The sequence below is a fragment of the Lissotriton vulgaris genome, chromosome 6, assembly GCF_964263255.1.
Source record: "Lissotriton vulgaris chromosome 6, aLisVul1.2, whole genome shotgun sequence".
Lineage (NCBI taxonomy): Eukaryota > Metazoa > Chordata > Amphibia > Caudata > Salamandridae > Lissotriton > Lissotriton vulgaris.
Genome location: NC_141694.1, coordinates 1,302,553,672 through 1,302,581,041, shown reverse-complemented (window position 1 = coordinate 1,302,581,041; position 27,370 = coordinate 1,302,553,672). Strand labels below are relative to the sequence as shown.

The 27,370-nt window shown below is 41.2% G+C and overlaps 1 protein-coding gene across 1 annotated transcript in view; it reads right to left on the bottom strand.

Annotated features, from left to right (window-relative positions):
- Positions 1-7,486: 7,486 nt before the first annotated feature.
- Positions 7,487-27,370, bottom strand: part of LOC147708819 (MFS-type transporter SLC18B1-like) — an 886,944-nt gene continuing 867,060 nt past the window's right edge. The window contains exons 14-15 of the mRNA XM_086925398.1: positions 12,922-12,971; positions 7,487-7,703 (exon numbers count right to left, since the gene is read on the bottom strand). Coding sequence (XP_086781524.1) covers positions 12,929-12,971 — 43 coding nt within the window. The 3' untranslated portion in view covers positions 7,487-7,703; positions 12,922-12,928. The remainder of the gene's footprint in view (positions 7,704-12,921; positions 12,972-27,370) is intronic.

The following is a 27,370-nucleotide window of genomic DNA, read 5'->3' as shown; positions in this document are numbered from 1 at the left end:
ACGCTATGGATTCAAATGTTGATCACAATGCACATAAGATGTCAGGGCATTATTTGCCTGAATTTATTGCACTAGAATCTAGAGTTTTGCTGCCTCCTTCGTAAATGCTGGCTGATATGTGACGGTAACCTCAAAACTCTGTAAACCACAGTAAACATGGATATGTTCAGACACAAATAAATGCACTTGCAGTACAGTGGCTAACAGCAGAGGAGAAGAGCTGGCATAATAGCCAGAGCTGCTCACTTTCGACCTGAGAAAAGGTTTGAGTCTTCGCGTCAGCTCCTCTTTCTTTTGCCTCTCATAAAATAAAAGCAATGCTGTGGCATTATGGGATGGTCTGCCCCGAGGTGTTTTTTGATTGGAATGCAAATGTTACCTCTTCATTCCAATCAAAAAACACCTCAGGGCAGACCATCTACTTGGCACTGCTAGGGCCAATGTCCTCGGTCCCTCTCTCTGAAGATTGCTTTCAAAGCAACATTTCCCAGCATTTGCATATTCTTCGTCTTTTCGTAAATTCATGCTGTGCAATCCTTTCTGCAGCTATCTGCCAGCCAGCATTGAAATACAGTCTTTGTTGACATTTTTCTCCTCAGGACAACCCTTATGCCTCACTTTAAAACACACTGCATTTAACAAAACAAACCCCTGGCTGAGGCCTTTCAGCTAAAACAATTTATACTACTGTTGTTATTTTGCTAAACCTATTTAGAGTTTTGGTCGCTTAAAAAAGATTCTGGTGTCTGTGCTTCTTAGTTTGAATGAGCAAACTCGTATTTTCTTTGTTTTTAAGAATAAGCAATATACAGTTTGGAGTACCATTTTGTTTGAATTGTTTGTCTATTATTCATAAGTTGCACAGGGGCACTAGCCACTGTACAACATGGCGTACAGCTATTTTTAAAAAGAGCATAACGCTTTAATAAAAAACTTTAAACCATGCTGCACAGCAGCTCTTGCTGCTGTGTAATATGTCTAAAAAGCACATTGGCAAAAACAGTAGATTTTGCAGAGGCGACACCCATTGACTTTGACAATGCTTGCATCTTTTGCACTTTCACTTTGTATGAGTTCATTTGTTTGTCTGTGTACCAGGGGCTGTATATGTATGTCATTGTGACTGGGAGTGTTTGTATGTTTATATGCATGAGTGCAAGTTGTTAAACTAGTGAAATAATCCAGGCGTATAATAAAGGACCTGAGAAAAACGGTCTGCTAAATTGGTGAAATAATTGGACTGCAGCACTTACAGATCTTTCTTGCTTTCTGATTTTATGCAACTGGATGGGCCTGAATCACAAAGGTAAACATACACTGGTGTGTAGTTTTATGATTGGTTGCTATTCACAAGGGCATTTTCCTAGTAGTATCTTTATAACCTCTGAGTCTACGCACAAAATAAGACAGGACAGTCATATCTTTATATGTGCGGAGACTCCGCAATTGTTAACATACTACATGTAAAATATATTTGTGACTAGCAAACATTCGTAAACTAACACAAAAATGTACGTTTACCTTTGTGAATTAGGCCTGCAGCTTTTTACCTTGGTGATAATCCTGTTTATTTCTTTGTGAAATCACCATCACATAAACCAGAATGCAAAAGATAAACTGTGCAATAGAGGAGCTGCAAGCAATTGAGATTAAATTTGAGGGCTCTCCTTTTACATCAGGGTTGTAGCTATCAATAATGCAACAGGTGCAGCTGCAATGGGCCCTGTAGGATGAGGGGCCCTCTTCACCACAATTAGTTGCCGTTTTGACATCCCAATTTCCTTTTCTTTTATAGGCTTTAGGTGACCTTACTATGCCACTGTGGTTCTGTATTTTGTAAATTAAGAAAACATTATGGTTCTGTCTGTACAGGTCAGGATCTGGGTGCAGTTTGTGATATTTTCTGTCTCTTCTCTTTGTGCACTGACAAAGATACAGGCCTTTTCCTCTCCTAGCGATTGAATTACCTCTCTCAGCAGTATTTTCTGGCAAAGTAAGTGAAGTACATAGCTTCAGCTGCTACAGAGTCCGAGCTTTTAGTATGTTTCAATGGTTCCTCCTCAGATCAATGTGTTAAACCTTTGGGTGTTAGATAATTTATGAAAATGCAATGAATGTGGTTGTTGGAATCAACTGTTTTTTGCTAAAGAATTTTGAGAAAGGGGAAAACCCCCAAACGCACCTCAGGAACTTTGGGGTAGCTCATTATGGTCACTCGAGGCCATCCCGTTTAGGCATTTACACCCCACCTATATTAAAGTTCCCTAGCCTCCACTGGATAAGAGACTCTCTGTGGTGATGTGATGATGCTGGCAGAGAATCTTGTATAGAATGAGATGTTATCTGGAGTGTTGAGACTGTAGGATTCTGAGCTTGTCAGTTATGACTTGTGCTGTAGCTGTGCCAGTTGGGACGGCTCTCTTCTCCTTTCAATAAGCGCAATTTGGAGATATTACTTCTGTGTCTGCCATCCGTCTTTACAGTGGCGACGAGGATGGGATAAACTTCTTTTTAACCGTCAGCTACTTTCAAATCGCATCTCCATTTATCTACAAGCAGCATACTTACCAGCAATTTCTAACCTCTACTCAACTGTGAGTAATTGTTTTTGTTCACATAGAGAGCATTGCCCATTCTCATTTTACTTTCATCTCCTGTACTTTTTACCTTTGTTGTTTTGGAACAATGAACTTTCTCTTGAAGGTGGAAAAGTTGTTAGAGGTGACAAGCTTATACCTCCGACTTGTTACCAAGAGAAAATCATTTTGCCTGCTCATTCTGGCCATCTAGGCACCACCATTACTAAAAGAAAGGTCAGATCTGACTTTTGGTGGCCTAGAATGGATATCCAAGTTGATGAGTTAGTTAAACAATGTGCACGATGTAGTACCAGTGATAAGGTTCTTGTTTTGGAGGGTGCTTTTGAACACCCTGTATCTCCTCCTGGGAGAGCTTAGCAAAAGTTGGGCATGGATTTTATTTTTATGTTCCTCCTTCCAATTCAAAGTATTTTTTTGTTTTTGTCGACCATCTATCTAGATGGGTTGAAGTTGAACCAATCAGTGTTATCAATTGTCTTAACAAGATTTTTCATAGAGAAGGTTATCCAGAAGAAATTCTTATGGACAATGGAGTCCAATTTATTTCACAAGAAATTAAATCCTTTTTGCATTCCTGTGGTATTAAACACACCAGAACTCCCTTTACCATCCACAAAGTAATGGAAAAACTGAAAGGTTTATTAGAGTTGTAGTAGAATGTGTACAAGCAGCTTTTAGATCAAAGACATGTATTTTCCAAGCAATGAAAGATCTTGTTTGGTCATACCGCACTTCTCCTCATGTAGCTACCAATTTTAGCCCCTTTGAACTTCACAAGTTTATACATTTTGGATGGCGAAATCTTTTCACCATGGTTGTGACATGAAGAGTATGTGGAATTCTGCCAACAAGTAAAAAACCCAGACTCTGTTAGAAAAGGATTTTCAAAATTTTTAGACTGTCAGCAGGTTGTAGATATTCGGAGAAATGCTGTTAAATTAGCCAATGGCAATTGGTGGAATATATCTCGTGTAGCAAATGACCCTTGCTCTTCTCATAAAATGTGAAAAATTACAAATATATTTCGAGAAGAGATAGTGACATCCGGAAGAGCAGCAGAATTCATACTACACCTAGCAGACTACAAGACTATGTTTAAATACAAATGTATTTCGTTATTATTGAAATATTTTTTAGCCTTTGTTTTTATTGTCAAAAAGGGGGGAGGTGGGGTGATGTGATGATGCTGGCAGATAATCTTGTATAGAATGGGATGTTATCTGGAGTGTTGAGACTGTAGGATTCTGAGCTTATCAGGTATGACTTGTGCTGTAGCTGTGCCAGTTGGGATGGCTCTCTTTTACATTCAATAAGCGCAATTTGGAGATATTACTTCTGTGTCTGCCATCCGTCTTTACAGTTTCGACGAGGATGGGATAAACTTCTTTTTAACCGTCAGTTACTTCCAAATTGCATCTCCAGTTATCTACAAGCAGCATACTCCGTTTACCAGCAATTTCTAACCTCTACTCAACTGTGAGTAATTGTTTTTGTTCACATAGAGAGCATTGCCCATTCTCATTTTACTTTCATCTCCTGTACTTTTTACCTTTGTTGTTTTGGAACAATGAACTTTCTCTTGAAGGTGGAAAAGTTGTTAGAGGTGACAAGCTTATACCTCCGACTTGTTACCAAGAGAAAATCATTTTGCCTGCTCATTCTGGCCATCTAGCCACTACCATTACAAAAGAAAGGTCAGATCTGACTTTTGGTGGCCTAGAATGGACATCCAAGTTGATGAGTTAGTTAAACAATGTGCATGATGTAGTACCAGTGATAAGGTTCTTGTTTTGGAGGGTGCTTTTGAACACCCTGTATCTCCTCCTGGGAGAGCTTAGCAAAAGTTGGGCATGGATTTTCATGCACTTTTTTATGTTCCTCCTTCCATTTTAAAGTATTTTTTGGTTTTTGTTGACCATCTTTCTAGATGGGTTGAAGTTGAACTAATCAGTATTCCTAATTCAAAAAGTGTTATCAATTGTCTTAACAAGATTTTTCATAGAGAAGGTTATCCAGAAGAAATTCTTATGGACAATGGAGTCCAATTTATTTCACAAGAAATGAAATCCTTTTTGCATTCCTGTGGTATTAAACACACCAGAACTCCCTTTACCATCCGCAAAGTAATGGAAAAACTGAAAGGTTTATTAGAGTTGTAGTAGAATGTGTACAAGCAGCTTTTAGATCAAAGACATGTATTTTCCAAGCAATGAAAGATCTTGTTTGGTCATACCGCACTTCTCCTCATGTAGCTACCAATTTTAGCCCCTTTGAACTTCACAAGTTTATACATTTTGGATGGTGAAATATTTTCACCATGGTTGTGACATGAAGAGTATGTGGAATTCTGCCAACAAGTAAAAAACACAAACTCTGTTAGAAAAGGATTTTCAAAATTTTTAGACTGTCAGCAGGTTGTAGATATTCGGAGAAATGCTATTAAATTAGCCAATGGCAATTGGTGGAATATTTCTCGTGTAGCAAATGACCCTTGCTCTTCTCATAAAATGTGAAAAATTACAAATATATTTCGAGAAGAGATAGTGACATCCGGAAGAGCAGCAGAATTCATACTACACCTAGCAGACTACAAGACTATGTTTAAATACAAATGTATTTCGTTATTATTGAAATATTTTTTAGCCTTTGTTTTTATTGTCAAAAAGGGGGGAGGTGGGGTGATGTGATGATGCTGGCAGATAATCTTGTATAGAATGGGATGTTATCTGGAGTGTTGAGACTGTAGGATTCTGAGCTTATCAGGTATGACTTGTGCTGTAGCTGTGCCAGTTGGGATGGCTCTCTTTTACATTCAATAAGCGCAATTTGGAGATATTACTTCTGTGTCTGCCATCCGTCTTTACAGTTTCGACGAGGATGGGATAAACTTCTTTTTAACCGTCAGTTACTTCCAAATTGCATCTCCAGTTATCTACAAGCAGCATACTCCGTTTACCAGCAATTTCTAACCTCTACTCAACTGTGAGTAATTGTTTTTGTTCACATAGAGAGCATTGCCCATTCTCATTTTACTTTCATCTCCTGTACTTTTTACCTTTGTTGTTTTGGAACAATGAACTTTCTCTTGAAGGTGGAAAAGTTGTTAGAGGTGACAAGCTTATACCTCCGACTTGTTACCAAGAGAAAATCATTTTGCCTGCTCATTCTGGCCATCTAGCCACTACCATTACAAAAGAAAGGTCAGATCTGACTTTTGGTGGCCTAGAATGGACATCCAAGTTGATGAGTTAGTTAAACAATGTGCATGATGTAGTACCAGTGATAAGGTTCTTGTTTTGGAGGGTGCTTTTGAACACCCTGTATCTCCTCCTGGGAGAGCTTAGCAAAAGTTGGGCATGGATTTTCATGCACTTTTTTATGTTCCTCCTTCCATTTTAAAGTATTTTTTGGTTTTTGTTGACCATCTTTCTAGATGGGTTGAAGTTGAACTAATCAGTATTCCTAATTCAAAAAGTGTTATCAATTGTCTTAACAAGATTTTTCATAGAGAAGGTTATCCAGAAGAAATTCTTATGGACAATGGAGTCCAATTTATTTCACAAGAAATGAAATCCTTTTTGCATTCCTGTGGTATTAAACACACCAGAACTCCCTTTACCATCCGCAAAGTAATGGAAAAACTGAAAGGTTTATTAGAGTTGTAGTAGAATGTGTACAAGCAGCTTTTAGATCAAAGACATGTATTTTCCAAGCAATGAAAGATCTTGTTTGGTCATACCGCACTTCTCCTCATGTAGCTACCAATTTTAGCCCCTTTGAACTTCACAAGTTTATACATTTTGGATGGTGAAATATTTTCACCATGGTTGTGACATGAAGAGTATGTGGAATTCTGCCAACAAGTAAAAAACACAAACTCTGTTAGAAAAGGATTTTCAAAATTTTTAGACTGTCAGCAGGTTGTAGATATTCGGAGAAATGCTATTAAATTAGCCAATGGCAATTGGTGGAATATTTCTCGTGTAGCAAATGACCCTTGCTCTTCTCATAAAATGTGAAAAATTACAAATATATTTCGAGAAGAGATAGTGACATCCGGAAGAGCAGCAGAATTCATACTACACCTAGCAGACTACAAGACTATGTTTAAATACAAATGTATTTCGTTATTATTGAAATATTGTTTAGCCTTTATTTTATTGTCAAAAAGGGGGGAGGTGTGGTGATGTGATGATGCTGGCAGAGAATCTTGTATAGAATGGGATGTTATCTGGAGTGCTGAGACTGTAGGATTCTGAGCTTGTCAGGTATGACTTGTGCTGTAGCTGTGCCAGTTGGGACGGCTCTCTTCTTTCAATAAATGCAACATGGAGATACTACTTCTGTGTCTGCCATCCGTCTTTACACTCTCCATGTATAGCCTGGCCAGAGGCAGAACGAAGAGCGCCATGCACTGCAAAGATGCCTACAGACACCGGAGGTGCTCAGCGAGGGAACCCTGAAAGCCTCAATACAGTACCTGTCTCCTTTACTGAGGCCAGTAATCTTCTGCTGGGAGAAGAGGGATGCCTCAGGAGTCTTTCTGACCACTAATCATTGTCAGATATACCCATGGAATTCCTATTATGACTTACACACTCTGTCACCACCTGTCTGTTTCGTGGGCTGATTCAAAATGTGAATGACACTTCAGTGGCTGAGGGTAGGTGACCTTATCTAAAACTTCTAAAAACAAAGGGTGATTTAAGGGGAGGTCAGAAGTAGGTCATATGCCAGTATAATCATCTAGTAAAGGCCATTTCTCTTAGTTATACGGGATAAAAAGAAAACACTTGAAATATGATGTAAATAGGAATGCAAGCAGTCGCCTCCAATACTTGTAAAGTCTTACTTTAGAATAAAAACTTTACATTTTATATTTTATTTCGTCTTATTTTACACAAAAACACAATGATCTTCATCAAAACAATACCAAGCAAATATTACTGTGTATTTACATACATTCTTACATCAAACTTAAGCATTTGTTTAACACTTTGCATATGTTACATTTGATTGGAGAAGCCTTCTTTCCAAAATGGCGTAAAAGTTCACCAAAAAGTCAGTCTCAGCTGCTGCTTCCTCGGCGGCGAAATAATACACCTAAAACACCAATGGCAGGATGGTGAGAAACAAATAATACTCTACCTTGAAAAAAGATGTCTATGATATTGATTTAAGGAGGCTGACCCAAACAAAGCATTGCTGAGAAAGACTGGCGCAAGGCCCACTGTGCGTCATACACAAAAGTTCTTTGTTTTCACCAGACATGACAACATTGGAACAAAGTAAATGAAATAGTTTCTAAATGGTCCTGCAAAAGCAGCTTGGAACATGCAGTTTGGATCACTATGGCTCCAAAGAGGCAGCAAAGCACATGAAGGGAATTAAGAGGGGATGAAATTGCTAATTCAATGTTTGGCCCATGACATCACTCGCCTACAGTTCAATTGCAAGAAAGCCAATTCCAGCAAATAAACCCTACCATTGTCTCCAAGTGTAAACTCGTGGAAGCCCTCCTCCCATTTTTTGGGAAGCCATTACTATGCATGGTTTCATGAAGAATGTAAACTTGGGTATAAGTTATGTTGTGTGACCCCAAAGCTCTGGCAGTGCAGTAGATCTGAAAATGTTTCTTCATATAGGTGAAATCCTGAGCAAACATTGATGACTAATATGTAAGATTTTACAAACTATTCAGGCTTTAGGAAGTAACCGGTGCAATTGGGGAAAAACTATGTCCAAATGAACTTCATAGAGAATCTTCATCACAATCCACCCTACCTTGCTTGGTTTTGAAATATTTCAAACCTATGTACCAATCCCTGAAACAAACTAGTGAAAATGTGTCATTGGGATAAAACATGTCTTCATCTTGTGGATCCATGCAAGACATTATGAAGCTCAACTTACCACCGCATTCATTTTTGCCTGTATGGACACATTAGCATTCAGGTAAATTCCCAGTAATTTGACCTTAGTTGCTGTCAGAATGCCAAGTTTATCAAACTTAAAGAAAGGATACAAGATGGTAAAAGAATGCACCCATAACTCTAATGTACAGAGAAGTACTTCAGCTTTGGCATCAATCTACTTCAGCCACTGTGTTCTTATCAACCTTTGAATATTCTCATGAATTTGAAAATAGGTGGTCCAAGTCTGTCTCAAGACATAGACTGTGACTCTGAACATCACCTCACTGTATGTGTGAAGCTATGTTCTTTGTTAGAAATGACGTCGTTTGTGAAGGCTAGATATACATTTTTAACTGCCAGGGGACAAGACTGTAAGTGAATGTCCACCACTTATACTAAATATCATCCAGCACGACCCAAATCATTCCATTAGACAGAAGTTGGGCAAGCCATCACCTCCCATGCCGATACCCTGCCACTAACCTTGAACAGTCTACTAGCACTGCATGGTTGAGGGGGCTAAACATAACTCACAAATCAGCTAGGGAGAGTCACCATTGGCCGGTCAAACATTTAAAGTACACAATTGTGTACATTCTGCAGAGCTGCTCCTGTCTCTTACTTTGACCCAGATTCTTAATAAACACTACTTAAAAAGTCCTGAAATTCTGAAGGGATATGCACATGGTATAGAGTCACCCTCTGCGAAATGACGATCATGCAAGGAATACTGGTAATCAGTTAATAACTAGAGAACTTCACAGGTTCTAAAATAGCTTTTACTTTCTCTATTAGAGATATGAAGATTTAAAGAAAAGCACAAACAGGAGCATCACTAAAATAGGCATTGACCAAATTGGCTTTAAAGAGAGCCAACACAGGGGATAATTCTTCCAAGACTTCACTTGGGCAGCGATCATTTGCACAGGATCATTTAGGGGCATATTTACAAATCCCTATTGCCAGCACAACGTCACTTTCAGTGAAGTTGTGGTGGCGATAAGGGGCAAGACATATTCACAGGGCAGCGTTAAGCTACTTAATGTGGCTTAACGCTGCTTTGTAAATAAGGCCCCCTTTCACGCTGTGTTTAGCGTGAAAGGGGCATGCAGTGGGTGTTGTGGTGGGCGTTCCACAGCAACACCCATTGATTTTGATGCTGCCCCCTATTCACGAGGGCAGCGTAAATAGGAGGTAGCGCCAAAATTAAGACTTGGTCTTAAGTTGGAGAAATGCTTTATTTCGCCTTAGTTTTGCTTTTTTCGTTTTTTTGTTTATGGTATACCTTCCTGTACATAAACAAACCTCCCTGCTTACAGACACCCTTGCAAGGGTGCCTGCGTTTGGCACTAAGTTGTGAAACTTAGCGCCATCGCAGGGGGATATGCAAGGCTGTACCATATCTTTTAGAATATGGTGCAGTATTGTTTTTTCCGAAGTGGCGGAGAGAGGCGTTAAGCCAAGCTGGCTAACACCTCTCTCCACCACATCCTTGTGAATATCCTCCTAAGTTTCTCAATGCAATCCACAATTTCCTCCTCTGATGGATTCAAAGCGACCACTTGTCCAAACCTGCTATGAGTGCTTACATCAGCTTGAGAATATGCAAAGATACAGTCTTTAGGGATCGCCTACTGTCTGTGACGTGCAGTAATCCTAATGTTGGCAGTTTTTTGGTGAAAAAGGACATACAGCTTTTAAAATAAAGCATGAAGGGCCAGGGATTGGGGGCACATGAAGGGATTCCTGAAATATTCAAATTTAGCAAGATTTTTAAAACATTCTAGAGTTCAAAGCATTATTGGTATATTTGGTTACTTACTTGGAGTTCACTTATGGAATCCTTCTTGTAGAACACTTGTTCCGCTATTCTGAAAATACGTCACTGGCTCATTACATTTGGTGAAAACTGGGATGGAAAGCAGGTGTGGCTTTGTGCTGTCCATATCTTAAAGGCAGCTTTACAGTTCCCTACTTGTCTCATACCGTTCCTCATACACGTTTTGGCGGCGAGAGGAACGTTACCCTCTGTTGCATTGAGGGTGATTTGGTGCTGCATGGAAGTCTATTGATACCTCCAGTCTCCCTCGGACATTGTTTGGTAAGAATGGCACATTGTGGCCATGCTGGTATGACAGGTAAAAAGAAAAGGGTACGCAGTTTTTACTGGTGACCTGGTATGGACCATAAAATGTACTTGATTGTTGGAAAGCTCAGTGGTGGTAGTCAGGCTGACAAATCCTGGCATATTTATAAAACTCCCTTGTGCCCGGTTGACTTCCCTAATGGTCCAAAGTAAAGCGGGGCATTGATTTTGTGGGAAACATGTACGATCGGCCATGAGATATGCTTTGATGGTTGTTGATTACTTCTCCTAATAGATTGAATGTAAGTACATGAGGTAACCTAACACCATGGCTGTCATCAAGCTCCTCTCTTCCCTTTTCAAAAGTGATGGTTTTCCCAAGCTCTGGTTACCAACAATGGGGTACAGTTTTAGGTCAAGTGCCATGCAATGGTTTGTTAGTTGCCATGGTATTAAACACATTTCTGTTGCCCTTGTACAGCCCACAAGGCAATGGAATGGTGGAAAGTGTCAACAGAATGTTGAAAGAAACCCTCCAGGTAGCTTTGACATCTGGGGGTGAGGAGTTAAAGTCAGTTCAGGATAGATTGTAGAGCTACTTGAACATGCCACACTCTTCTACTGGAGTCTCTCTATTTTTTTTGTTAAGTGGCAGGCATCCTCACAAAAGGTATTGATTTGAGAGGTAAGAAAAGTAACTATGGGAGAAATAATCACCTTTCAGTATTTTTTCTCAACTCTACAAAATTGTTTTTTTTTAAATAATGGGCAGTCAGCTACATCCTAAATTGTTCCTCACATGAGAATTCAGACATTTAATTTCCTTTGACAACCATCTGTTACTTGCGTTTTTTCTTAACTACTTTCAAATTCAAAGTGGTCAATCTCTGCAGAGGCAGATGCATCAACAAGCTGATCTCATTGCACAATTCAGAATCAGGAGGCACACATATGCAGCATGGTAACCTATGGACTGAGGAAAATCTAAAAGACGACATACTTGACCAATTGGCAAAAATCAAAACTTTCCCCTGGTTTATGCTATTTCTAGAATTACGCTTATGACAAAAATATTAATTGAGAGTGAAAAAGGAATTTTTCTAAACACTTAGCCAACAGTTGACTACCTTGGGTACAACAGCCTACCACTGGGCAACCCACCTTTTCAGTGTCCGGCTCCTGAACTAGGAATATACCCAATCATAAAAGAATTTGACTAAGGCTCTTGTAGACGAGGACATAAGACAATTGGAAGAAAGAGCCCCTCTACAGGCATGGCTTCTGAAGAATACACAATCCCTCATGAGAGGATGCAATGATGAAGACTCATTAATTATTACTAGGCAGAAGACGTACACTAGTAACTGTCAAGACCAGAAAAACAGCTACAAACAGTTCTTCACTCAAATATATTTACCATTTGTTTATTAATAAAAATGCAAAATTCCACAGAACATTACCAAAGAATGAATACATACAACATACAGCATTACAAATATGACAGAAAAAAGTCTTCAAAACGTTAACTATGACAAATATTAATCACGATGGCCTTTTACAATACAAGCATAGTGCAAGAGCATATAAACCAGGCAGCCAGATACCCTTTCACCAATCAAACTACAATTCAATCCAGACACACTCGTTAATGTAGGCTAATCTGTGATGAGAGAAGGTTACACAGATCTTCAGCCAATCCATTTTACTCATTAGTCACAAATACAAATGATAACTCAGACCTGACTCAATCCTACATGACCCATCTGCAAGGACACTCTTCATTCACCATGTGGTGCTTGTGGTTTTAAAGCAGAAGCCAGATGGCCTCACAGACAGTGTTCTTTGGCATTCATTGGTAAACTCTGACCCATGAAAGAAAATATAAACAACAAAAATGGAACAGACATTTTACTCCAGAAATGTTACGGTGAAAAAAACATCAATGCCCATACTCAGCAGTGGCTAACAGCCATCATATTGGCTACCTGTATGTCTAAATAAGAAAGACAACATTGAGCAAACACATGTGACTTAAAAGTGTTGTAATAAATAAACCATCCATACAAAGTTAGGGAAGCAAAGAAAATACAGTTAGTTATCTATAAACTGACCAAAAAAAGGTTTTAAACCATAACAAATAAATGGTCTGAATGCCAAGAGTTAATGAAGAAAATTATTGGAAATACATGAAAATAAATGTATTTTTCCCTAACTGTGTATTTTCGTTGGTAACTAGACATTGAGGTACAGACTTGCACCACTCTCAATTTGTCCGAAATTCAGCAACTTGATATGACATCCTAAAAATGGGAGGGCTCACCTTTTCTTTACCAGGCTTTCTCTGATGTAGAATATTCCTTTAGATGGATCCTTTAAAAAAGTATCATAATTTATTATATGCAGTTCATTTCAGTTGACTTAATCACTTTAAGAATGTACAGCTGCCAATAAGTTTGTATTAGAGTGCATAGGAAATATAGTCGAATATTAGCAATAATGTATTACCAATGATTATCATTTAACATTATTTTATTGAAGTTTGTGGTAAATAGCATTGCAAAATGTACTGAGAAATAATCTGAATTTGATATTCAATACTTCAAATGTGATTTTTTTGATTTGGGCAGTCACGTTTGTTTAGGAATAACTCATCCTTTACAGTTCCCACGCCAGGCCCTTCAGATAAACCCCCACATGCAACCAACCCCATGCTGCACACTGCCTTTGGCTACGCGCATTGGGGAGTTGGACACAAGGCCAGGCCCTGTGGCCAACCCGCCAAAGGATGTCAGCTGGCGGGCTCCCTCTTTGAGCATCTTTTGGCCCCGGACGATTTTGGACCTATAGACCCCATCCCAGGGGCCTGGTGCATTTTTTTAGGTGAGGGCGATGTGACACCACAGGGCCGATTTTGGCCCGGGAATCCCATCCCCCGGGGCCCACCAGTATATTTACAAAGGAGGGGGCATCCAGCTCCTATTCCTGGCTGGTTTCATCTGGCTCAGAAGCGGTCGCTCCCCACGCTCCCTGGCACTGGTATCGTAGCGCTTCACTGCTCTTGGCTGCCATTAAGTTATTGTGCTCTGCTGATATCGTAGTGCTTCACTGCTCTCGGCTGCCAACAAGTTATTGTGCTCCGCTGATATCGTAGCGCTTCACTGCTCTTGGCTGCCATTAAGTTGCTCTGCTCCCTCTGATAGCATTCTCAATCATTAAAATCTAATAGCGCCTGAGTAGTAGCGTAGCGCTATAGCGCATAGCCCACTTTGCATATTTGGATTGGTGATTGACTATCTCGTAGCGCTTACTGCAAAGCTCGCATTGCTTACATTACCAGAGCCCTGCTTGTGATGGTTCGCTTTTGCTTGTTGCTGCCACCATTTTGTTGTTCTGCCTCCCAGCCCCGCTCCCGCCACCCAGCTGACCCTCCCTCGCCCCCGCCCCCTCCACTATCCACATATGACAGATGCTTCTGCTCGCAGCGGTCACGCGCAGCAGACGCGCCCCATGCGCGCCGAAGGTGCGCCAAAGGTAAGCCCGTCTATGCCCGTCCGCGCCTGGATCGCGCCCAGTGCCAGACCCCCTGTCCCCCGCAATACCCATTCCACCCGCATAACATACAACGCCGCAACCCTCTATGCCCTTAACCCCGGCCAACTCCCAAACTGCTACCAAGCCGCCCCAGGACACACCCATGGACCCTTCACCTGCCACTCCTGCAAGTTCGACTGCATCAGGACCCAGACCAAATCCACAAACTCCACACAGAGATCCGACACTAACCAACTAAAGTGCATCCTGCTTAACACCCGCTCAGTCCACAGACATTCCATCGAACTCTGGAACCTACTCAACACTACATCGCCGGACGTCGCCTTCCTTACCGAAACATGGATGAACGCCTCATCAGCCCCCGACATCGCCATAGCCATCCCGGACACCTACAAGATCATCCGAAAGGACGGCATCAACCAAACAGGAGGAGGCATCGCCATCGTCCATAAGAACACCATTCGCATCACGGCCAGCTCCGACGATAAACGCACTACCGCCGAACACCTTCACTTCCAGATTCACACCGACCACAAAACCACACTCAGAGGCACCCTTATCTGCAGACCCCCAGGACCCCGCTCACAATTCAGTGAAGACATCGCTGACTTCATCAGCCCACATGCCATGTCATCCGAGAACTACATGCTACTGGGAGACCTCAACTTCCACCTGGACAAGAAAAATGACAACAATACCACCACCCTTCTGGACAACATGGCCAATCTCGGACTCAAACAACTCGTTGACACCCTCACCCACTCCGCCGGACACACGCTCGACCCTATCTTCACCTCCAGCAAGCACATCTCCTTCGATCACACCACAGCTCTCCATTGGACGGACGACAGCTGCGTTCACTTCCACTCCAAAAAATCCACGTCCCATAACCCCCTTACAACCTATTCCCCGAAGAAACTGGAACAAAATCACCACCGACCAGCTCTTCTCGTCGCTTCAACAAAACACTCCTGCCAATTCATCAGACCCAAACCAAGCAGCCACCAACCTGACACAATGGATCACCCACAGCGCAGACGAACTAGTACCCTTGAAAAACCATCTAATCAAGCAAGGGAACAAAAAAGCCCCCTGGTTTAACGATGACCTTAAGAAATCCAAGAAGTTCTGTCGGACACTTGAGAAAACCTGGAGAAAAAACCCTACCACTGACAACCTGGCCTCCTTCAAGAACGCCACCCGCAAACACCACCAACTCATCCGATCCACCAAGAAATCAGCATTTAAGGCTCAACTTGACGACAATGCCCAAAACAGCAAGGAACTATTCAACATCGTCCAAGAATTCACTAACCCCTCCGCAGGCACTAACGACATCACCCCCTCCCAAGACCTCTGCGACTCTCTATCATCATTCTTCCACAACAAAATCGCCGAAATACACAACAGCTTTCAAAACCAGTCCGAAGACCAGCCCACTCCACCCACCCCAGAACCAAAACCCCCTCTAACAACCTTCGCGCCTGGAACCCAATCACCACTGAAGACACCATCCGCCTGATATATTCCATCCACTCAGGATCGCCAACCGACCCTTGTCCCCACCACATCTTCAACAAAGCAGACTCCATCATCGCACCCCATCTCCGAGACGTCATCAACTGCTCCCTCAACTCCGCCACCTTCCCAGAAAACTGGAAACATGCCGAACTCAGCGCCCTTCTGAAGAAACCCACGGCTGACCCAACCGAACTTAAGAACTACCGCCCCATCTCGCTCCTCCCATTCCCCGCCAAAGTCATTGAGAAAGCCGTCAACAGTCAGCTCGCCGCCTTCCTCGAATCCAACAAATCCCTCGACTCCTCTCAATCAGGCTTCCGAGCCAAACACAGCACCGAAACCGCCCTCATCACAGCAACAGATGACATCCGAACACTACTGGACAACGGAGAAACAGTTGCTCTCATCTTACTTGACCTCTCCGCAGCCTTCGACAGTCTGTCATAGCACCCCCATACAACGCCTCAGCAACATCAGAGTACAAGGAAAGGCATTGGACTGGATCATATCGTTCCTCACCGAAAGAACCCAGAGAGTCTGCCTCCCCCTTTCAAATCAGAGGCCACCGAAGTCATCTGCAGCGTGCCACAAGGATCATCACTCAGCCCCACCCTCTTCAACGTATACATGAGTCCCCTCGCATCCATTGCGCACCAACACAACCTCAACATCATCTCCTACGCAGACTACACCCAGCTGATCCTCTCCCTCACAAAAGACCCAAACACCGCCAAAACCAACCTACACGAAGGAATGAAAGAAGTAGCAGAGTGGATGAAGAACAGACGTTTAAAACTAAACTCGGACAAAACAGAAGTCCTCATCTTAGGAACATCCCCCTCTGCCTGGGACAACTCATGGTGGCCACCAGCCCTCGGAACCGCACCCATACCTACGGACCACACACGTAACCTGGGCTTCATCCTAGACTCCTCCCTCTCGATGACCAGACAAGTCAACGCCGTCTCATCATCTTGCTTCAACATCCTACGAATGCTCAAAAAAATCTTCCGTTGGATCCCCACCGAAACAAGAAAGACAGTCACCCACGCACTGGTCACAAGCCGATTGGATTACGGCAACACCCTTTACGCCGGAACCACAGCCAAACTACAGAAAAAACTCCAACGCCTCAGCCAGGCTCATTTTGGACATCCCTCGGCAAGCTCACATTTCCGACCACCTGAAAGACCTCCATTGGCTCCCTGTCAACAAGAGAATAACGTTACGTCTCCTCACCCACGCACACAAAGCCCTCTACGACCTAGGACCCGAATGCCTCAACAAGCGTCTATCCTTCTACACCCCCTCCCGCCAACTACGATCGTCCAATCAAGCCCTCGCCGCAATCCCGCGCATCCACAGATCCACCATGGGGGGAAGATCCTTCTCCTACTTAGCGGATAAAACCTGGAATTCTCTCCCCACCCACCTCCGCCTCACTCAGAACCACCTCTCTTTCAGAAAGCAACTAAAAACCTGGATATTCGATAAGTAAATCCACCTCCCTCCCTCAAGCGCCTTGAGACCCTCTGGGTGAGTAGTGCGCTATACAAATTCTTGAACTTGAACTTGAATGCCCTGTGGTACAGTCATATTGCTTAAAGGGAAAAGCCTCCTGGGCCAATTTCGGTCCAGGCGACCCCATTTTCAGAGGTCTGAGCAGATTGGAATTGGGGGGCACACAGCTCCTTAACCTGGGCCAATTTAAACCCCGGCGACCCCATCCTCCAGGGCCAGGTCAATAAAGGGTGGATGACCCAGTGCCCACCCAGGGACCCCACCACACTGAGGTTTGGGGCCACAGGGGGAGCCCCGGGGCCACAGCAGGCTCGCCACTTCCAGTGGAAGAAGGCATTGCTCCCTACGGGCAAGAATGATCGTCTCATCTGTTTCCTTGCGCGCTTCATTGCGGGAAGGGAAATTGATAGAAAATCTGCTCCAAGCAGGTGGGAGAGTCTTTCATGCTCCTGTCCGTGGGAGCAGACTTGGTGTTTGCTCCCGCTTGGCAGATGCTTTGAAGTTGCTCCAACCAAGTGAGAGCAAATACAGGTTTCCCTGCCCACGACAGTGCAGGCAGGCAAATTGCTATGTCTAAGGGGTGGTTCCCCAGGACATTAACAGCTCAAGGGAGTGTGCAGCCCCCTCATCTTTTTGTTTGCGGCTGGGCCCCAGGGCATTACGGTCTCTGAGGAGGAAATCAGTGGGTGAGGATTCCATGCCCTCCTCCCATTTTCACACTCAGATGAGCCCCGAGTATGGGATTCCCAGGGTCAAAATTGGCCTGGGAGGGGTAGCCATTTGTAGCGCCTAAATATATATATATATATTCGAGAGTGGATCCTTGGTTCTCGCAACCGCGGGACCAGTTGGACCGAAGGGGGCCTCGCTGTCCGGCATATCATTGGGAGCAAGCAGTTTTCCTCTTCCATAAACTTCCACCCACTTGGGACAAGATGTTATATTATATTTTTCCACTTGGATTGATACATTTTAATGCAATTTTGCAGCACCCACTGGGGTTAATAGAATCCTAAGTCTTGGCATTCATTTCATGGGACTATCATAACTAGCATGCGGAATGGGGCGGGACTTATACAATAAATATCATGGATTAAAAAAATCGCTGCATTTGCGTTTCTGCCACTGACGAAGAGCGGAGTTTTGCTCGAAACGCGTTTGACTTTTGGAGTTGAGTGAGGATCCTGTTATTGCTGCTGCCGGCGGTGGTGTGCTGTAACCCCTTCAGGTGCGACCTCCTCACTGGGGCACTCCTTTGTTTTTTTCATATATACACATATATAAACAGTGACCACCATGGCAGAGCAGGAGACCTGAGCTACTTTGTGCTGGACAGTGTCCAAAAACCTCGTAGGGGGGGAAACAGACTATTGACACTAAGGAGACTGGAATCCAAATATATAATTTTACTAAACAGCAGAGCCCCACATGGGCTTAATGCGGATGAAGCTCTAAAGGTGCATCTCTGACAGACCTCCCGATCTGAGAACACCATTCTGATTAGTACTCACTATCCCTAGCAGAAATCCGGAATAACGGCTTCCACTGTCTCCCTTAACATGCATGCATATCAACAGGCAGGCAGGGGTCCCGCTACCATACAAAATTATATGCCACTAAAACAACAAACTACTGCTGGACCCGGATCCGGGTTCGCCAAACGCGTGAACCCACCTTGGAACCCACATGCGTATAGTCCCGAATGAGGTCCCAAGCTACATGGCCATACGCCCATACGCCCAAACATCCACTCACACACACGAGTCTCCTACTATTTTAGTATTAATAAAATCGGCGTTTTACCTTAACACGGCTGAATTCCCGGCAAAGCGCCCTGTAAAACACAGCGCAGCACTACCCTCTCTGTTGTAAGCTGAGGCTGTTACAGAATGAAGTTACAGAATGCGCGCGCAAGTAAAACTTTATACAAGGGGCTGACAATAGGTTCCCACTCTCCTTCACGCGCTCAAATAATCTTAACTCACGGATTTCGATATAATAATTTTATCTATTTATCGGTTTTGTATTTACAAAGAGCAAATGTCGAAATATGTTAATTGAACACTGCAAAAGATACCGTGAAGTTGTTGCTAATTTTGATTTATTTTACCATGACTTCCAAAATCGAATCATTTCAACTCCACCATGTTTATCATTTAGGTGCCTGTTACCATGACAATCAATGGTCTGCTTTCTAATTTTCCGCTCACTAGAACTGTTTTCACTTTCCTTCATTTTGGAGTCACATGGTGTCTGTGAACACTATCAAACATGTATGCACTTTGGGAGCAGTAGATGTAGTGAACCAGGCAGCTGGGTCTGTCGAAACGCATATATATATATCAGGCTCACATCCTCCGCATCAGCGCCGGGACACCAAGACAACGGTGCATTTCAGGGGCAAAGGTAACCCTGTATTCAAATTATAGTTCACAGCGCGTAGTCACCGCTACGCAAATGCACTCTCGTCGATAGAAGATGATCACTCCAGTTACTTTTTGCGCATTCCAATTGGATTTATTTTTTCAAATGCAGCATCGTGAGTCCAAACAAGGAAAAAACCCCAACGCATTTCGGCGAAACACTCGCCTTGGTCACGGGTGATTCCATTAACAGTGCACAAACAATAAATAAAGTTACACGTGATAAGTGATCAAAATAGACAGACGACTCAAGCCCACATTACCGCGGCCTCTTAGAGTGGAGTATAATGTTGTTTCTCACATATGACCTGCTCCAAAACATTGTGAAAGCTTCAATCAATCAACATTATCAACTAAGTGAGCACATGAGAGTTGCTTATGTGATAACAGTTGTATTTGCTGATTCGAATTCCATAACTGGTGCCATGTCACATATTGTCCAATATAGTGAGATTGTTTATATTAGTACAGAAAAATTAGTTAACATTTCCTAGTGGACGACAATATAATTCATCAGGCAATAAGATGCCAACTCCTTGCAACTTATGTAACATTATGGCCAAGTTAAATCAAATTAAATTCATTTGAATTTGTCGTATCTTCTCCAGTGAGCAGCGTTTTTCGTTAATGGCAATACTACGTATAATATCACAAAATATATTGCCTGTATATAGTGTATAGTCCCAAGTGAGATTTACAAAACAAGTCCACACGATTTTATCCATTATCATCACCCCAGTGGGTTTCTCGTCCGGTACACCACTACACTCCCATTACCTACGATTAAAACACAAAAAGTGGGCCAGTCAAAAATTACTGTATTCTATTGATCACCACATATGGCCCTAAGCGGGTTTTGAGTCTTAGTACTAGTGAAACAAAAAAGTGTAACATAAAATTGAACATATTAAAATCTGCAGGAAGCACTAGGTTGACCTTGGGCCTAAACAGTTCATAACAACTGACATATACAGTCCTAACAAAATCTTTTGAAACATAATCGACGTCTATACCCCACTAGGAAAATATCTCAGAGATCCTTATATATGACACCCTATTATTAGCTCTTAATCACCTAAGTGCCATTTCATTTCTTCCTCAGAATTAAGACCTCTGGGCATAAGAGTATCCAGCTCGAGAATGTATCTATTTTCCATTTGTCTTAACTTCCGAATTTTGTCACCTCCTCTTTTCATGTCCGGAAGCTTGTCAATTACGAAGAACCTCAACAAGTTTCTGTTGCTCTTGTGCAGTTCTTCGAAGTGACGAGCAATAGGTGAGGTTTGGTCTTTGACAAGCTTCCGGACATATACATATCATATATATATACATATATATATATATATATATATATATATATATATATATATATATATATATATATATATATATATATATATATATATATATATATATATATATATATATATATATATATATATATATATATATATATATATATATATATATATATATATATATATATTGGTCATGTGATCAAGGGCGGGATCGCCCAAAACGTGTAGTGGCAGAGCTGGCTGAATAAAATAAATCTGCACAAATACTTGGGTCCACACTCTTCTTTTCTGGGTAAGACAGAAGGTGTGTTCGAGCTGAGACAATATGTATATATAAAGTAAACGGTTTGCCGAAGCACTCTGTTGAGTGAAGACGATTGTTCAATGACAATAAACAAGTACATTCAAAAACACCAATTTGACAGAAGTGACCAAAGTTCCACAAGATGAGTAAATCTTGGAGTCTTTAATGAAGATTACAGCCAGCCGACACGTGTTTCATCGCCTTCGCGATTCCTCAGGGCTGAAACAAACAAATAAGTAGCATCTAGCATATTCTTTGAGCAAATAAATTTCCATACCAGACCATGCTGTCTGGTCATTATAGACTTACAGTAAATGCTTCCTCCTGTAGTGAACATACAGTGATTTGTTCAAGTTTGTTAAACTAGTGCCACCACAACACATCCGTGTCGAAAAGGGTGTCTACGATCGATGTTCTATGAAGACGTGGGTATACGTGATAGTGATTGTGATGGGTCTGTGTAGGAAGGACAAATTACTCAATTTATGTGCTTGGCGATCCCCAACGACACAAAATGACAAATACCCTGCGTCGCAGCAGAAGTGTCCTACCCGTGTGCGGCTCTTACATCCTACATGCCAAACTTGTGATATAGTGCAAACATGTGTCATTGGGAAGGCATACCTAGATGGCCGTGTCAACATCGGAAGGTCTGTAAAATTGTTGAGAAGGAGACAAAACCGGAAGAATCTCATCACTAACCGCGCTTGAGTGATATTTGGGCAAGATATCACCACAATGAGACTGTCCGTCAATAAGTGTAAGTCGACTCACCGCTTGGCTGGTGATAATTCCGACCCAGCCGGGCCTTCCACTAGTAGCACTGGTTTGAGTGCGTCCAGCAGCGGTGGATGTCTTTATGTCTGTGACACAATAAGGGTAAGATATGTCACTTCAAATATGTAGTATTTGAATCGTCATCTAGGAGAACTAGGCAGGGCCTTACCTATGCAATACAATGTCACATGGACTATCTCCTTGGAGTCCTATTATTACAAAAGTATGTGATGGAATTCCCTATCTTTTATCCTTGCCGTAATATCATTATTTGCTTCAACTTCTCAAACATGCGTAGCGAGTCATGCATTACCCTAGAAGGTAAACCTATTCAACTTACATAAATCTAGAGATCATGCGAGTGTAAGTTGGGCTCGGAAACCACTCAATATTTTTCACCAAAAATGTTGGAACTTCCGTTACCGAAAAGAATGCTGTTTAGGGAAAGTAATACTATCGTCAATAATAGAATGGTTCATTACAATTAAGTGGAATTACACATCGGAAGGTATTAAATACATCTTACCGACTTATTTTCTTATGCGGGGAAACCGGATGCGGTTCCAAATTGACTGGGTACCAAGCTACAGAGAAAGAGTGAAGGGGGGATTTAGATATCTGCTCGTTGCTAAAGAATGGATAAAATAAACGTCCTCATTAGTATCCGTGTACGTTTGTAATCCACTTACCCGTGTACGGCTTCTCCGATAGTATCAGGCGAGTGCACCTCTTCCGGCCCGGTTCTGTGTTTGGACACATGATTGTGTTCCAACCCACGTATATGCGCGTCTCGACTTGAGGCGTTCCCTCCACTAGAGCGCATGAAAGAGTAACGATACCGGCCATGTTTGAAAGGATAATATATATTATATCCAATCCTCCATATGATATATATAGTTTTGTTGATAGGATGTTCATATATCGTATAAGAAGAACAGTGTTAAAAGGAAATATGAATTGAATCCCATATGTCCATTAGATGCAAGTGTATTGTTGTCGTTATGCGATCAGTTGATCGCAATATAAACCGTTCGCAGTGCTCTAATCGAGGCATACAGAAATAAATGTTTACCGTTATTCATAGGGAACTCCGGTAATTACCATGGCGGATTCATGCTCCCGAGTGCAGCGTGACATAAGACTCTAATATTGTGTCCCATAGTGCAGTGCGCACCGTGATTGAGAAGGGTAACTTGTATGAGTGAATGGCCCAATCATACTGTGACTGCCTATCACAATACAACGTGTACAGTATCATAATCACTGTTTGAGTTATTCATAACTGTAATTATCCGTACAGGAGACTCATCCCAGCGTTAAGAAAGATATTGATATCAAACATTTCCACAGACACAGTTCTGCAACATTACTCATTCTTATGACAATCACACATAAATGCAATGGTAAACAGTCAAAATATTGAGTTCTTAATTTCGACCTACACTTATATCGAGTTGCTAATATCGATGGGACAGAATATCGATGTCCAGAATATCGATGGCCAGAATATCGACCCTAAGGTAAGTAATATCGAAATTACTAATATCGATAGCATATATATCGATGTAAGTAATTTCGATTTACTAATATGTGTTAGAAATATTAGTTAAGTATTTAAATTAATTGTTATAATATGTGTTTAATATGTTTTTATAATTTAAAAATATATAAAAGTAAATAATATGTTTTACTACCAAAGCGGGTTGTGGGTTTATAGGGGAATAGGGTGGGAAGTAATTTATTTGTAATTAAATAATTATTTTTCAATGATTAATTTATTTTGCAATTAAATATTAATTGGCAATGATTTATTTTAATTGATTAATTGATTAATTAATTGATAATTTATGTATATTTTTAACTAAATTATATGTTTTACTACCACAGCGGGTTGTGGGTTTATAGGGGAATAGGGTGGGAAGTAATTTATTTGTACTTAAATAATTATTTTTCAATGATTAATTTATTTTGCAATTAAATATTAATTGGCAATGATTTATTTTAATTGATTAATTAATTGATAATTTATGTATATTTTTAACTAAATTATATGTTTTACTACTGGAGCGGGTTGTGGGTTTATAGGGGAATAGGGTGGGAAGTAATTTATTTGTAATATTAATTAATTTTGGGTAAAGGGGTATTTTTAGGGTTCAGGGTCAGTTTTCAGTTTTTGGGTAAAGGGGTATTTTTAGGGTTCAGGGTCAGTTTTCAATTTTTGGGTAAAGGGGTATTTTTAGGGTTCAGGGTCAGTTTTCAGTTTTTGGGTAAAGGGGTATTTTTAGGGTTCAGGGTCAGTTTTCAGTTTTTGGGTAAAGGGGTATTTTTAGGGTTCAGGGTCAGTTTTCAGTTTTTGGGTAAAGGGGTATTTTTAGGGTTCAGGGTCAGTTTTCAGTTCTTTGGTAAAGGGGTATTTTTAGGGTTCAGGGTCAGTTTTCAGGTTTTGGGTAAAGGGGTATTTTTAAGGTTCAGGGTCAGTTTTCAGTTTTTGGGTAAAGGGGTATTTTTAGGGTTCAGGGTCAGTTTTCAGTTTTTGGGTAAAGGGGTATTTTTTGGGTTCAGGGTCAGTTTTCAGTTCTTTGGTAAAGGGGTATTTTTAGGGTTCAGGGTCAGTTTTCAGTTCTTTGGTAAAGGGGTATTTTTAGGGTTCAGGGTCAGTTTTCAGTTTATGGGTAAAGGGGTATTTTTAGGGTTCAGGGTCAGTTTTAGGTTTTTGGGTAAAGGGGTATTTTTAGTGTTCAGGGTCAGTTTTCCCTACTGTTGCACCCACTGGAGTGGGAATAGTAATTATTGTTAAGTAATTATATATTATATATGATTTATCATTTTATATTTTTATTAAATATGTATTATTATTTTTTTAAACAATTATTACATATATTTAAATATGTTTAAGTAATTAATAAGTATTATTTACAGTTTTTTAATGTTATTTTAAATTTGAAAAAAATCGATATATTTAACAACTATATTTTTAACATCGATATTAATTTTTCGATATTTTGGTACTTACCATGTTGTACATAGGGCGTCGATATTTTTGCTATCGATATAATTACGCCGATATTTGTGTAGGTCGAAATTCTGTCTGTCGAAATTCTGTCATAGATCCAAATGCAATATTATAGTGTCTCTATTCAATCACACAAAAAGTATTGCATTGCATACTCCATTAGGGCCCATAAAATTTTTTTTTTTTTTTGGGAGTATGTTATAACATCAAAAGTAATATCAATTGCACAACCAAATTTGTCATTTATATTATTGAATGTGAATGTGGTAAACATTATGTGGGGAGCACGATTAGACCATTGAAAGAGAGAATGATGGAACATGTGAGAGCCATTGTAAACTGTGACCCCAAATATCCTGTGGCCTTGCACGTAGCCTCCTGCCAACAAGGCCAGAAAAGCAAAAATGTGCAATTTTTTGGCATAGAAACTGTACCTCTGGCAGTAAGAGGTGGGAATCGCGAATTAAGACTGAGACGCACTGAAGCGACCTGGATTATGCGCTTGAAATCTGTGGAGTTAGGGTTAAACTATGACCAGGAAATGCAATACTTTTTGGGTGATTGAATAGAGACACTATAATATTGCATTTATATGTGATTGTCATAAGAATGAGTAATGTTGCAGAACTGTGTCTGTGGAAATGTTTGATATCAATATCTTTCTTAACGCTGGGATGAGTCTCCTGTACGGATAATTACAGTTATGAATAACTCAAACAGTGATTATGATACTGTACACGTTGTATTGTGATAGGCAGTCACAGTATGATTGGGCCATTCACTCATACAAGTTACCCTTCTCAATCACGGTGCGCACTGCACTATGGGACACAATATTAGAGTCTTATGTCACGCTGCACTCGGGAGCATGAATCCGCCATGGTAATTACCGGAGTTCCCTATGAATAATGGTAAACATTTATTTCTGTATGCGTCGATTAGAGCACTTCGAACGGTTTATATTGCGATCAACTGATCGCATAACGACAACAATACACTCGCATCTAATGGACATATGGGATTCAATTCATATTTCCTTTTAACACTGTTCTTCTTATACGATATATGAACATCCTATCAACAAAACTATATATTTAATGGAGGATTGGATATAATATATATTATCCTTTCAAACATGGCCGGTATCGTTACTCTTTCATGCGCTCTAGTGGAGCGAACGCCTCACGTCGAGACGCGCATATACGTGGGTTGGAACACAATCACGTGTCCAAACACAGAACCGGGCCCGGAAGAGGTGCACTCGCCTGATACTATCGGAGAAGCCGTACACGGGTAAGTGGATTACAAACGTACACGGATACTAATGAGGATGTTTATTTTATCCATTCTTTAGCAACGAGCAGATATCTAAATCCCCCCTTCACTCTTTCTCTGTAGCTTGGTACCCAGTCAATTCGGAACCGCATCCGTTTTCCCCGCATAAGAAAATAAGTCGGTAAGATGTATTTAATACCTTCCGATGTGTAATTCCACTTAATTGTAATGAACCATTCTATTATTGACGATAGTATTACTTTCCCTAAACAGCATTCTTTTCGGTAACGGAAGTTCCAACATTTTTGGTGAAATATATCGAGTGGTTTCCGAGCCCAACTTACACTCGCATGATCTCTAGATTTATGTAAGTTGAATAGGTTTACCTTCTAGGGTAATGCATGACTCGCTACGCATGTTTGAGAAGTTGAAGCAAATAATGATATTACGGCAAGGATAAAAGATAGGGAATTCCATCACATACTTTTGTAATAATAGGACTCCAAGGAGATAGTCCATGTGACATTGTATTGCATAGGTAAGGCCCTGCCTAGTTCTCCTAGATGACGATTCAAATACTACATATTTGAAGTGACATATCTTACCCTTATTGTGTCACAGACATAAAGACATCCACCGCTGCTGGACGCACTCGAACCAGTGCTACTAGTGGAAGGCCCGGCTGGGTCGGAATTATCACCAGACAAGCGGTGAGTCGACTTACACTTATTGACGGACAGTCTCATTGTGGTGATATCTTGCCCAAATATCACTCAAGCGCGGTTAGTGATGAGATTCTTCCGGTTTTGTCTCCTTCTCAACAATTTTACAGACCTTCCGATGTTGACACGGCCATCTAGGTATGCCTTCCCAATGACACATGTTTGCACTATATCACAAGTTTGGCATGTAGGATGTAAGAGCCGCACACGGGTAGGACACTTCCGCTGCGACGCAGGGTATTTGTCATTTTGTGTCGTTGGGGATCGCCGAGCACATAAATTGAGTAATTTGTCCTTCCTACACAGACCCATCACAATCACTATCACGTATACCCACGTCTTCATAGAACATCGATCGTAGAC